Here is a 13,286-nt window from a genome sequence, read left to right as displayed (position 1 = left end):
ACAGATGCCTGTACATTGGGATCCAGTCTGAGAGAAAGCAGAGCAGTAAGCATAGGAGGCTGGGGCTGACTTGGGGTTGATATTTGGACTAGATGATCTCAGTCAGGTCTTTTCCAACCTTAATGATTCTATGAGGCTGGCAGTTCCCTGCTGAACTCACAAAGCAGCCAGCCTGGCAAAATCAGATAGGGAAAGGAAGGATTCAGGGGGTTCAAAACCAGGTAGAAAAATGTTGAAACGGATCTTGGTATTTCATTTTTAAAGCCAGGCAATGGCAGCACAGCAAAATTCTGTCAAGGTTAGCAAGCCTCCAGGCGTATGGTTGTTACATGCATTGGAGCAAAACAGGTGGGAAATTTGTGGTGGGTGACTAATGGGGAGCTGAGGGCAGCAGCTGGAACAAACAGCCCGCTCAGTTCATGGCATGGCAATTAGAGCATCTCTGTTGGCTCCACATGGATCGCCCAAAGGCCATCCGTGCTGGGACTGCTGACCTGAGATTTCAAGGTGGTGAGAAGTGGGCTGCAATTTCCATGTCTCAGCCCTGTGGGCCATCAGCAAGGATGCACATGTACGTGCCAAAGGTGCTCTGTCCTTTGAACTTGGGGTGTTCTGCTGGTTGAGGTCTGCACAGAGAGCCAGTGAGTGGAGGTGCCAGGATCCCACTCGTTCTGATGGGATGGGGACATGAGTACCTCTGGGGGATTTGGGGTGGGAGCTGAATCTGGCAATTGCTGAGCCCAGGACGGATCAGTTGGTGTTTAAAAGCCAGCCTGTATTGGCAGCAGGCAAGAAACTTTGGTGTTATTTTCTCCTTTATTTATTCAATTTTTTGATCAGTGAGTCAGTCTTGGTTACGATCCTGTAAATCCCTTTGTAATCCTGGCTGGAGCATCAGCTGCTCTTGTAAAAAAATTTATGGGGCAGTTAAAGTGTTCGAGACAGAGCCGTAAAGGGATTTATGAACTGGGAGATGCACAGATGGCTTCATTGCAATCCTCGTCCCTGGCCCTGGAGGCGCAGATCTCCTGCCCCAAATGCCCCTGATGCAGAGCAGGCAGTGCTGCAAGCAGCGTGTTCTGTGCTTTAGCAATGCCCCACTCCCCCAGGATGACCTTGAGGACCAGGTGTCCCCCATGCTGACATGTTTTTAGGGTTAAGATTTACCATCTCTATCCCCTGTCCTTCCTGGCTTGCCACTGGGGCGAGGGGCAGAGCCTGCATCCTCCTGCCTTGTCCGATTCCTGCTGCTGCTGCCCAGCAGGGGTGGGTGAAAAGAGGCCAGCAAAGCCTCGGTTTATGGCTCCGCACAGGTTTTTGATTATAATTGCTGCACTCTGTCAATTTAGTGGCAGCCACAAAACTATCAGAGCCCTTTTTGGGTAAATAAATATTTCTTAAATAATGCATACAGCCTCATAAACTTGCCACTTCCCTTCCCATAAAACCCGCTAATTGTAGTTGTGGTCTGAAAGCGTCCCCCTGGATGCTCACCAGCAGCTCCTGCCCACCTCGTCACCCCTCTGGGGTCCCCTCCTCTAACCTTGCTGCAGGGGTCAGGAGAGGACAACTGTGGGACACGGAGGTGTGACAGGGCAAATAGCAGCTGATTTAATGGACTTGGGGATGAGAGAGCAGGAAGGCCTTTTGGTTCTCTGCTGTGGCACAATGACTCTTGATTTTCTCTCCCTTTTGATGCCCCTCCTGTGTTTCTCACCACAAGGGTCTCCAGGAATGAAGATTTACATTGACCCTTTCACTTACGAGGACCCCAACGAGGCAGTGCGTGAGTTCGCCAAGGAGATTGACGTCTCCTTTGTGAAGATTGAAGAGGTCATTGGAGCAGGTGGGTCCCTGCTGCCATGTCCCTGCCCTTTCCACCCTCCTGGGTGGGTTGTTTGGGGGGTGGTGAGCAATTGCTTGTGCATAACTTGTTATATACATTCGTATATAGTTGTAGCTATTAACCTTTTCCTTTTCTCTATCTTAGTAAATAGTTTTATCTCAACCCATGAGTTCTACTTTTGTTTTTTTTTTTTGCTGGGTTTTTCCTGGGGGTGCACGTGTGATCCTTCGTTGGGAAATGCAAAGTTCTCAAGGGTTATCAGGCTTTTGGTGGATTAGGGAACATGAGGTTGGTTTCTGCTCTCAAAGCTTCTCTAAGGTTGGGAAGAACTCTAATTTATTCGCTGGGCAGCTGTGGGATTTCCTGGTTTACTTCCTTGAGATTAGAAGGAAAAAAACAGATCTCATTCTAGCCTGTGCCATATTCCCATACATATGTATGGGAACACACGCATACATGTGTCTATATATCATCTGTGGTGCCTTTATTGCAGTTTTTAACTAACTGTGTCATGCTCATAGAAGGGAAAGTGTGAAGGTGGGGGGAAGCTGCAAAGAAGCAGTGAGCTGTTTCAGTCAGGATCAACTTCGGCAGCGTATCGGCTGCCTTTTGCTGCTCATCAAGGCAAAGCAACTGTAAGCCTGGCTTAATTGTAATCCTTCCACAGATAAATTTCACCTTGGTGAAGGAAAAGCTCTCCCAGTGGAAATGAGAGGGAGCTTTTTCTGTGTTCTAAATCAGAGCGCAGCGATGGAAACAGCCCAATTATTTTCCCTTCCTAGATAAGTTATGTGCAAAGAGGTGGCTGTGACTGTCAGTGCGCTCGCACCTTGCACTTGACGTGGTCCTTAAAAGTTGGTGCCTTTGCTGTACAATTTTTCTGGGAGGAATTCCCAAGGGCAGCTCCTGGCTCCGGCAATGGGCTCTGCCAGCGTGGAGGAGGCTGTAAGCCCAGCTATGTCCTCAGCATCTTTCAAAGAGTATGGAGGTTTGTAGAAGGGAGCACCCATGGCTGCCAACTGGCCGATGCTTCTCAGCCAACTGAATTGGATGACCAGCTGCTGTTGTTCTATGCAGATTTGTATAGGGATGGTAACGTGTGGTCTTGCTCTTGCAGGGGAGTTTGGAGAGGTGTACAAAGGCCGCCTGAAGTTGCCTGGCAAGCGGGAGATCTACGTGGCCATCAAAACACTGAAGGCTGGCTATTCAGAGAAGCAGCGTCGGGATTTCCTGAGCGAAGCCAGCATCATGGGGCAGTTTGACCACCCTAATATCATCCGGCTGGAAGGGGTGGTGACCAAGAGCCGACCAGTCATGATTATCACAGAGTTCATGGAGAATGGGGCCCTGGACTCGTTCCTGCGGGTGAGGCAAAGTGGACTATCGTTTGGCTGCAGGGTTTGGGAGCCAGGCCTCCATGATCCTCACATGTGCTCTTTCCAATCACAGCAAAATGACGGGCAGTTCACGGTGATCCAGCTGGTGGGGATGCTCAGAGGGATTGCTGCTGGGATGAAGTACCTGGCAGAGATGAACTATGTCCACAGGGATCTGGCGGCCAGGAACATTCTTGTCAACAGCAACCTGGTGTGCAAAGTGTCAGACTTTGGCCTCTCACGCTACCTGCAGGATGACACGTCTGATCCCACCTACACCAGTTCCTTGGTATGTACCTTGCTTCCCACAGGGGCAAATCTGTGAGCCTCCCATTGAGTCCAGTTCACTAAAAATGGCAAAAATCTGCGCAGCATCACTTGTGCTGCGCTGCACCTGCTGGCAGTGCTCAGAGAGGCAAGTCCTGCCATCATCCACCCCTTACTTCCTCTTGCTGCTTTCCTTCCATCAGCAGGGAAGGATCTGCTGCTTTGCTGCTGGCTTGCTTGGGAAGTGGCCACTGACATTCCTTGCATCATCCGCTTTTCCATTCCTTCTCTATGAGTTTAATGTCTCCCTGCTCCCAAAGCACCTCTCTGCTCTATCCTGACCAACAGACGGGTTAGGTGGGACCAGGGATGCATCACTAGGTACTGTATGCATCACATAAACCCCCTGGTGAGCTGTCACTGGTGTTATGGATGAGCAGATGAGAAGGCTGTGAGCACCCTGCTGACCTGCTGGGCTCTCTAATTGATTAATCAGTTATTAAAAGAGCTAATAACCCTCCTAACGCTTTGTAAACATTTCATAACACAGCAGTACAGCACAGTGGCAGGATCCTGCCTCGGGGGAAGCTGGAGGCAGTGCATCTACTACAGGCAGACACCAGGACAGCAAGGAGAGGCATAGGTTGGGTGCAAGAGTGTGCATGTCCTACAAGGACCCCTGCAAAGCAGTTTGTTGTGTTGCCAGGCTGTGCCCAGGTGTGTTTCAATGTAATGTAGTTTGTGACAGGAACACCGAGGAGATGAGGCAATTGGGATTTCATCAGACTGAAGTAAATGGATCAAGAGAGTTATGCTGCTGCTGGGGGAGCAGAGGGAGCTGCTGGGTTTCTGACTGGCCTCTGGTCTACTCCCACTCCCTGCTCAGACCCATCTGGTGGCCTTTGAGTAGAAACACATCAGGTTTTGGTGTAAAGACCTTAGCAGTAACTGGGAAGAGACCTGAAGTAGCCTTTTTCCACCTTCAGAGATAAAAGAGATTATCTCATCTGTGTTTTTATTTAATTTAGGCCATAATAGATCTCCTCGGCAGCTGGGAAATGATGCTGTGCCTGCGATTACATCACTCTGCCTCCCACAGCAGGTTTTTAGCTCTGGGGGAAAGGCAGGAAAAACAACCTAGCAGTTAATTTCTCCATTTATAGTTATTCAAATAAAATTTTTGCCATTCAGCCTTAAAGAGCAGCTGATGCTTCATTGGAAGGGATAGGGAAAACAATAGTGCTCGACGATTTACAATGCAGCTCTGCCCTGGGGCACATACCATGCGTTTCTGTGCTTTTTCCTTCATCTTCTCACTTTCTGCTGTCATTTTGTGGAGCACCAGTGACCGTGAAGCACTCTTTGCCTTGAGCAGGATGCATGTGTGGGCTGCAAAGGGTTGGGATGCTGTCACTTTCCCTGCTGGAACAGGGTGGCAGTGCCATTGTAGGGGCTTTCAGAGGCTGTCCCCTGCCAGGTCTTCCCTGCCGTCCCCCGAGAATTACAACATCAATCAATCCCCAGAGGTGTTTTGGGCATGGCTGTGACTGACCAGCTCCTGTTTTCTCAGGGTGGGAAGATCCCTGTGCGATGGACAGCACCAGAGGCGATTGCGTACCGCAAGTTCACGTCAGCCAGTGATGTCTGGAGCTATGGCATCGTCATGTGGGAGGTGATGTCATTCGGGGAGAGGCCCTACTGGGACATGTCCAACCAGGACGTAAGTGTCGGGGGCTCGCTGCTCTGCCTTACTGGAAAACGATGAGGTTGAGGTGGAGCTGGAGCTGCTCCAGACTCCGCAGCCTCGGTGGCTCTCGGTTTCTGAGATGAAACAGGCTGGCGAGCGAGAGGGATGGCGGGAGGGAATCTGGGAAGAAAAGCCAGTGGGCTGGTAATTGGACTTCAGGAAGCTGCAGCGCCTTTGAAAATGTTCAGAGGGTTTGCAAGCTGGGAAAGAGCTTTGGAAGTGCGACTGCCGCACTCCAACGCAATCCGCCGAGATAATGAGTGGCAGCGCTCTGCCGGAGGAACTGCGGTGCGCGGAGCATCAGAGTGGAGATTAACCTCCTGCTGCAGCTCCTCCCGCTCATTTTGCTGGTGGCAGCGGGTTGGCAGCACTGTCCCCATGCCATCGTGCTCCTCACGTGCCGCTCCGTGCCCTGCAGGTCATCAATGCCATCGAGCAGGACTACCGGCTCCCGCCGCCCATGGACTGCCCGGCTGCTCTGCACCAGCTGATGCTGGACTGCTGGCAGAAGGACCGCAACACCCGGCCTCGCTTCGCCGAGATTGTCAACACCCTCGACAAGATGATCCGCAACCCGGCAAGCCTCAAAACTGTGGCTACCATCACCGCTGTGTGAGTCCCCGAGCAAGGTGCCGCATCTGGTGGGACCAGGATTCAGGGACTGTGTCCTCACCTCAGTGCCTCTCTGTTCCCTTCTAGGCCTTCTCAGCCCCTCCTCGACCGCTCTATCCCTGATTTCACTGCCTTTACCTCAGTAGAAGACTGGCTGAGCGCCGTCAAGATGAGCCAGTACAGAGACAACTTCCTGAGCGCTGGATTCACCTCCCTCCAGCTGGTCGCCCAGATGACATCTGAGTAAGTCTGGTGTCACCGCGTGGGTGCTGGTTTGTGGGACCGGTCAGCACAGCTGTCTGTTGACATCCCTCTGTCTGTCTTGCAGAGACCTCCTGAGAATAGGAATAACGCTGGCTGGGCACCAGAAGAAGATCCTGAACAGCATCCAGTCCATGCGCATGCAGATGAGTCAGTCTCCGACCTCGATGGCGTGACGTCCCTCGCTCGACGGGGAGGGAACGGGGAGGGCAGGCAGCGGAGGTGGGAGGGGAGGAACTGATGGGAGCCGTGGGGCCGCAGCTGGAGAGGGGCAGCCAAGGCCGGACCGCGGAGGACGTTCCTGGGACTCGCCTCGGCCTGGTGACTTCCATCTCTCACCAACAGAAGCACACTTACCGATGTCACGGGGGACAGCGTATAAATAAGTATAAATATGTACAAATCATATATTTAAAAAAAAAGAAAAAAAAAAAAAACACACACACAAAAATAACAAACCCCAACCACCAGTGAAGACAAACCAATGTGCGTTGGGGGGAAACAAACCCAAATCCTAGAGACCAGACTCCAATCCCACCGCCAGTGAGCAGTAGTCAGAACTGAGGAGGAGGAAGCAGGGGGCTGTTGGGGAAGGGAGTGGCGTCACATTGGGTTTCCCATCCAGAGAAGCCTCCGGCAGCGACCACCTTGATCTTCTTTTCTTCCTTGACTCCCTCCTGCCCGGCCCCTCCTGCTGCCCTGCTCCCTTCTCTGCTCGTGGCCTGGTGGAAGCCTCCGCAGCCGCTGACCGTGGTGTCCAGGTGTCGCTCTGCCAACTACCAAAGGACTTCGCTGACCACTGCATGGGGGATCCGACGCAATCCAGTTAATGTCTTCATATTGAAGAAGAGATGTACCTTCAATAGAAAAAAACTTTTGGGTTTTTTTTTCTTTTGCTTGCATTTTTTTTGCAAAAAGGGAAAAAAAAAAAACAAAAACACCACACACACAAAAAAAAAAAAGCCGTACTAAAAAAAACAAAACAAATTCCATCATGGCAAATGGAAAGAGGTGTTCCCATGTGTGTGTGTGCGCGCGTGTACGTTGTCAACCTACTGTGGACTTGCTGCTTGCCCGTGACCAGAGATCACCACCGACCTCAATGCAGGCGGGAGGAGGAGCCGCGGTGCGTGGGTACTGGGTTGTGGAGGAGGAGGAGGAGGAGAGATGCTCTGGGGAAGAGACTGCTGAGGCTTCCACAGCCTCGGGGATCTGCAGAAGATGGCTACGGAGAACTTTATTTCCCCTATCTTGTGGACCTAAGGATTTTGATATTGAGTTACGGACTTAGGTTTCATGGCTTCAGAGGTAGGTCCGTGTGTCTCGTGTACCTCTCATCCTTTTCTGTATGTTTCTGCTTGCTTCCTTGAAGCCTCTTCCAGCGAACATTTTCCCGTGTTTAATTTGACTTTTTATTGTTATTTTTTATTGGTTCTACCACTGGTCTCTTTTGCAAATTGATCTAGTTAAAATTACTAGATGCATGTCAGTGTTTACACAGAATATTGTAAGTCTGGGCAATCTAACTTCTCTCTGTGGATCGTGCGGAGAGTTTATAAAATGAATGAACTCTTAATAAGGCTTTTACTTAGCTGGCTGTGTGCGACTTGTAGAGATCCATCATTGCCAGCACCGAGGCCGGCAGTGGGAGCAGGGACTGGGGGCTGTGGGTGGCTGTAAGGTGCTGGGGCTGCATAGTGCCTCCTGGCCTTACCGTGGTGGTTCAGGTGTCCATAAGAAGCCCTTTACCCTCCCCCCAATGCAGCAAGCATCCATCCATGCCCCCTCCTCCCACCCCCTTGCCCATGCGTACTGTGGGGCTGCCCCGTGTCTGTGCTGTGGGTTTGTCCCACATCTGCGTTGCAGGGATGCCCTGTGCCCATGCACACTGTGGAGGTGCCTTGTATCCTAAGGGCTGAGCCTGCTTGCTTCACCCATGTCCTGCGTGCCAGCGTTGGGGCCACCAGAACTTGCCCTTGTTGGGCTCCTGCCCTTAGGACATAGGGTGGGAGGGTGGAAGCTGGCACGCTGGCAGAGGATGGGCCGCAGCGTTGGGTGCTTGTTGCTCCTCCATGTTTTCTCCCTATGACCTATCATGGTCACACAATACAGGACTGAGCTTGTTTCGCCTTGCTGAGCTCCCCTCAGAGAAAGGCAGGGTGAAACACACCTGGTTTACAGCAGCAGGGCTGCTCCTTGTGCTGCTGGCTGGAGGGCCGCCATGCCTCGGGATCGGCACTGCCCCAATCTGCAAGCTGGGATGTTGTCACTGCACACAGCCTTCAGGAGGGGTGGGTGCCACGCATACTAACGTGCTGCCTCTCACATTGGTATTCGCTGCTGGTGATGGATCCTTTGTGGGTTTTTTTTTATGATTTCTCTTTTATTAGAAGGAAGCAAAAGGCATTTAAAGGGACGGGTGGCAGTGACACGGGCTAAATATCAAGCCTCTAGCTTTGTGGCTGCACATGTGGGGCTGAGGACAATGTGGCAGCGCCGCAGCCTGTTAGCATCAAGCTGCATGCATCTGGCACTTCTTGGGCTGCACTGGGGCAGGCGGTTCCTATGTCCTAGCTTTGTCACCAGCCTCGTGCTGGAGCTGCTGTGATGACACCGAGGCTTGGGGCTGCCCTCTGCAGCAGCATCACACCGGGGCACAGGGCTGGGCAAGGAGTTGGGATGGGGCTGGGCAGTTCCTTGAGGGCTGAAACATGGTTGGCAAGAGAGCTGTCATCAAGGAGTGCCCAAGGTGGGTCACCGTGTCTTGCCTAGCCTGGTGCCTGCAGGGATTTTGGGTGTTCCTTGTCCTTCCGGCCAGAGCTGGGGTGGAAGCATTAGGGCCTGAAGCATCCCAGCACTGGCTGAGCTGAGCGGGTCTGGCTGATGGTCATCACCCCTGGGTTTAGAGGTGTTTGCACATAGGAGATCCCAGGTGCTTGGCCATAGCCATGCGACTGCATCATCCAGGTCTTTCCAAAAGTCTCTCCCATCAGAGATAGACAGGAAGCTGTGCTGGTGCTTCACTGTGGAGCTGGGCAGGAGGCTCTGCCTTGCTGTAGTTTGTTTATTGGACCAAGGAGGAATGCAGATTTGGGCCAGCTGGATGCTCTGCAGCCTGAAGGAGACTGCCAAATGGTTTTGGTGAGGAAAGAGCAAAAAAAAAAACCCAATCCCAAATGGAAAGTTCCCGTTTTACATCATCCTCTGATCTGTGTTGTGCTTGGCATCGGGGTTCCTTTCCTCGATCCTAAATTGGAAGGGACAGCTCGGAAATGATATTCCTTCTGTGTTTGTCCGTGGCAGCTCCTGGGAGTTGGGTGTGAGATCCCCTCTGCTCTCCAGATGCTATCCAGATCTTGGAATTCTCTGTCTCCAGTAGGCAGTGGGAGTGGGCTCTGCTCAGTAGTGGGAATAAAAGGCAGGAGCGTGCTTTAGGCATGGAAAAGGAGCGTGTGCTAATAGCAGCATTATGTGCCTCTTTCTAGAAAGGAAAGGAATGCGCCTTGTGCCATTTAATGACCTTCAAATTAACAGTTCTTTGAAAGCACTTATGTATATTTAATTTAAATGTTGCTGCAAGTCAGAGCGGAGCTGGCAATGAAAGCAGCAGGCGGCCGATTCTTAACTAAGAGCGAGCCCAGACCTCTGCTTCTGAGCCTGTTGGCTTCTGTTGTGTGTGATGCTTCTCTCCCTGCCCCCAGCACCTCCCCGTGGTTCATTATGTGCCATCCCATCGAGCAGCCGATGGAGGGGCAGAGGATGGGATGGGACTTCATGCGTTCACCCAGGTGCTCCTTTCCCCTTCTGCCACGTCCCCGGCGCACAAAGTCCTGCAATGCCTCCATCACCAAATCCGTCACGTCCTGCAGGGGTGGATGCTGATCTTGGAGCGACTGGAGTGCAAAATAATTTTCCAAGAGCTGGAAGGACACATTCTCAAGCAAATCCTTTCCATTTGGGAAGAGCCAAAGCACCAGGAGGGGTGCTGAGTGGAGTGGCCATGGAGGGGGTTACCCCCTCACATGGGAGCACTTGTGGAGGTTAATCCAATCCAAACACCCGCGTGCATTTAAGTGGATTAGCCCAACGAAGTGCTTCCCAAAACAGACGTGCCCTTCCAGAGCAACCGTGGAAGTGGATTAGGCAAAATCTGCTTACGGCTGCATTAACCCCAGATCAGCGTTAGAGGGATTAGCTCAGTTTGTGCTATCCACTTAAAAAATGAATCTGAGTGAGCTTTTCTCCACGTCTCCAAATAAACAAGCCTTGCTCTCCATCCTCGCTCCCATTTCGTCCCTCTGGTCCATCTGTCTGGTGTGTGCACTGCCCAGGAGCAGCTTCCCCGTGGGCTGGGCTCTCTCCTCTGCCTGCTGCTTATCCCCAGGGGTCTCGTTAGGCAATTGAACCCTCTTGCCAAGGTGGGGAGAGAGGGCAGGGAAATTATGGTCAACATCAGCGCAATTATCAACGGCAATTAGCGCTGCGCAAGGACCGGCAGCGGGCGGTGCAGACCCTGCCAGCGGCTGCCCTTGTCCCTGGGGATGGCTGATGGGGACAGCTCGAGCCAGGGGGGTGCCTGTGCTCACACTGCCTTCCTGGGGGGGTGGCTTCACACATTTGGATTGCTGCTTGTGTTGTGAGCCTGGATCTCTGGACGTGGCGCCAAAATGTATGCTTAGTAAATGCACGATGATGGCTTTTCCCCTTCGCCCTTCCCTCCCTCCTTCCTTCCTTCCTTTCTTCCTTCCTTCCTTTCTCTCTCCCTCCCTCCCTTCCTCCTCCCTCCCTGCCCTTCCTCTCTCTCTTCCCTCCTTTCCTTCTCTCCTTTCCACTCCCTCCTTCCTCTCTTTTGTCTCAGTTTTTCTTCCCCTTTCTCACATGCCCCTTCTTCTACCAAGCGCTAAATTACCAAATAAAAGTTTCATTACTACCAGGCTTTGCTAGAAATGATTTTCATTCAGCAGAATGATGAATTTTAATAGGACCAAAATGTCAGCCACGGCTGGAATTTTTTTTTAAAAAGCATTGGCATGTTCACACAGGGGCAGCAATCTCTGGTTATCAGTGCCCAAGCAAAGGGATGCAGCAGTCAATTGCTTTGTTGTTCAACATGTCAGCTTTATGTTTCTGCAGCGCAATTGTATATTTAAAGCATCCGCTTTTTGGAAGGGGCTGAGTGAGCGATGGGGTTTGGCTGCTTGGAGAAGGAGGTGCTCCTGAGAGTGCTGTTTGGGTTTTGCAGCCTCCAGGCTTTCCCTTGGCAGCTCTGTGTACCTTTGGAAAGAGCAGGTTTTGTTGGATGACGGTTTACTTGTTCTGCTGGGCGCTGCCTTTGACATGGGAGACGGCAAAGAGCATCCATTGAGGGTTGCTGTTTCACTTTGCAAGAGCAGCGGACGGGCTTGGCAGACACCAGTGGGGTTGAGCAGCATCGTGACTCTACAACACGTGCTCTGCAGGGCTGTGCATGGGGACGGCTCCTTCTCACCTTCTGTCCCACTCTTCCCTTGCAGGGGCACAGAAGCACCGGCAGCACTGCCGCCTCCTCCACCGACGAGCAGGGCTGTGAGATGGTGGGACCTGCAGCACCCCGTCCTGTACATAACCCGTGAGCTGTCTGTAACAGGTTTTCAACCCCTTGTAATTTCTTTTAATTTCGGTTTTTCTTTGGTTTTTTTTCTCTTTTTTTTTTTTTTTGCCCCTTCCCCGGTTTGTCAATTGTGTTGAAATTGTCGGAGTTTGTAATGGTAACTTTCAGAGGATATTGTACTAAAGAGAGAATTGCACTCAATAAAAATTATGAAATAAGCTTGGTTCCTTCTCTTCCCCTTCCCAGAGGCGGTCTTTCTGCTGCTGCCTTATCTGCAGCTCAGAGCCCGGTGAACATTGGCCATGAATATTCATTCGGGGAGCTGGCAGCGCTCCATCACTCCTTGACTTACCTCGAGTTTTGCTGCATATCAGATTTGGCTCTCCAGTTTGTAAATGAAGTGACTTTATTCCCACTGATCCCTATCAGAGGTTGCTTGCTGCAAAAAAAGAAAAAAAAAAAAAAAAAAGCCACCAGAAGGAATGTTCTCGGTGTGGGTTTTTACACAGGGTGCATTTTGAAACAGTTGTGTGCAGTCATTTTGGGGAAGCTGTGCTGGAAGTGCTGACTTGGATGGAAGTGCGTGGTGAGCACAGAGGCTGTGTGCTTTTCAGGGTATGTCCCAGCCTGCCCACTGAAGTCCAGTGCTCTTCTGGATCCTATGTATATAGGTTCAGAAATAGGTGTTAACATTGGGACGGTGCATGGGGTGGGTGAAAGGACTTAGAATCATTTGAGTTGGAAGGGGTCCTTGAAGGCCATCCAGCCCAGTTCCCCTGCAGTGAACAGGGACACCTACAGCTCCATCAGATGCTCAGAGCCTTGTCCAGCCTGACCTTGAGTGTCTGCAGGGATGGAGCATCCACCACATCTTCCTGTGCTTCTTAGTCTTCGGGTGATGCAGGTGGGATCAACATGTCTCTGCTGCCCCATGATTCTGCGTATGAAGCCCCCAGCAAGGAGGCTGTAGGGTTTCTCAAACCTGGCATCCAGAGGTCAGTGTCCTCATTCTGTCTCCGAGGTCATTAAGAGCTGATGTTTCTGATGGCTGCAGTTCCTGCAGGCAGGATTCTGCTGCCTCAGGCTCTGTCTGCATGGATACCATGAAACCTCAGTGCCTGTGCCATGAAATCCAGCCTTCCCTGGCAGCTCCTGCATACACAATACAAACAGGCAGTGGCTGACTGAAGGCAGAGTTGAGCTTGTTTGTGTGCCCTTACTTGGGTTGATAGTTGATTTAATGGGCAAGCGGTGTGGTTTATATGAATGCTTGTGCTTCTTGGCTGCTCTGGGATTTGGGGTGCTGAGACGATATATCCCTTACACAGGTCACCTGAGGTTTTCCCCTTAAGTACCCAGAAGACATTTACAGCCAGTGCTTAAAGTTCCCAGAGCACCATATCCGGGAATATCCTTTTAATAGGGTCTGCAGGAGCTGTGCTGACAGCTTAATGGCTGAGCTGGGCTCTGCAGGATGCAGGGTGAGCCCAGCATTGCTGCTCCATCGCTCCCATGGGGCGTCCACACACTGCCACGGATTTCCATATTGCCAGGGGAAGCTTCTTTCACCTCCCAGCCTGAACAAAA

The 13,286-nt window shown here is 51.6% G+C and overlaps 1 protein-coding gene and 1 long non-coding RNA gene across 2 annotated transcripts in view; both read left to right on the top strand.

The window, feature by feature from the left end:
• Positions 1 to 6,332, top strand: part of EPHB1 (EPH receptor B1) — a 42,313-nt gene extending 35,981 nt beyond the window's left edge. Inside the window, exons 10-16 of the mRNA XM_042878614.1 lie at positions 1,724 to 1,846; positions 2,964 to 3,211; positions 3,296 to 3,511; positions 5,060 to 5,209; positions 5,655 to 5,848; positions 5,936 to 6,091; positions 6,177 to 6,332. Coding sequence (XP_042734548.1) covers positions 1,724 to 1,846; positions 2,964 to 3,211; positions 3,296 to 3,511; positions 5,060 to 5,209; positions 5,655 to 5,848; positions 5,936 to 6,091; positions 6,177 to 6,285 — 1,196 coding nt within the window. The 3' untranslated portion in view covers positions 6,286 to 6,332. The remainder of the gene's footprint in view (positions 1 to 1,723; positions 1,847 to 2,963; positions 3,212 to 3,295; positions 3,512 to 5,059; positions 5,210 to 5,654; positions 5,849 to 5,935; positions 6,092 to 6,176) is intronic.
• A 1-nt stretch (position 6,333) lies between these two features.
• On the top strand, positions 6,334 to 11,917 carry LOC122184071. The gene is made up of 2 exons (XR_006180473.1): positions 6,334 to 7,417; positions 11,623 to 11,917. It is a non-coding gene; the product is annotated as an uncharacterized LOC122184071 (long non-coding RNA).
• Positions 11,918 to 13,286: the final 1,369 nt, after the last annotated feature.

The sequence above is a fragment of the Lagopus leucura genome, unplaced genomic scaffold (genome assembly GCF_019238085.1).
Source record: "Lagopus leucura isolate 7727_CA_CO unplaced genomic scaffold, USGS_WTPT01 Super-Scaffold_100021, whole genome shotgun sequence".
Lineage (NCBI taxonomy): Eukaryota > Metazoa > Chordata > Aves > Galliformes > Phasianidae > Lagopus > Lagopus leucura.
The sequence above is the reverse complement of the archived record's forward strand: the minus strand, read 5'-3'. Positions and strand labels throughout refer to the sequence as shown.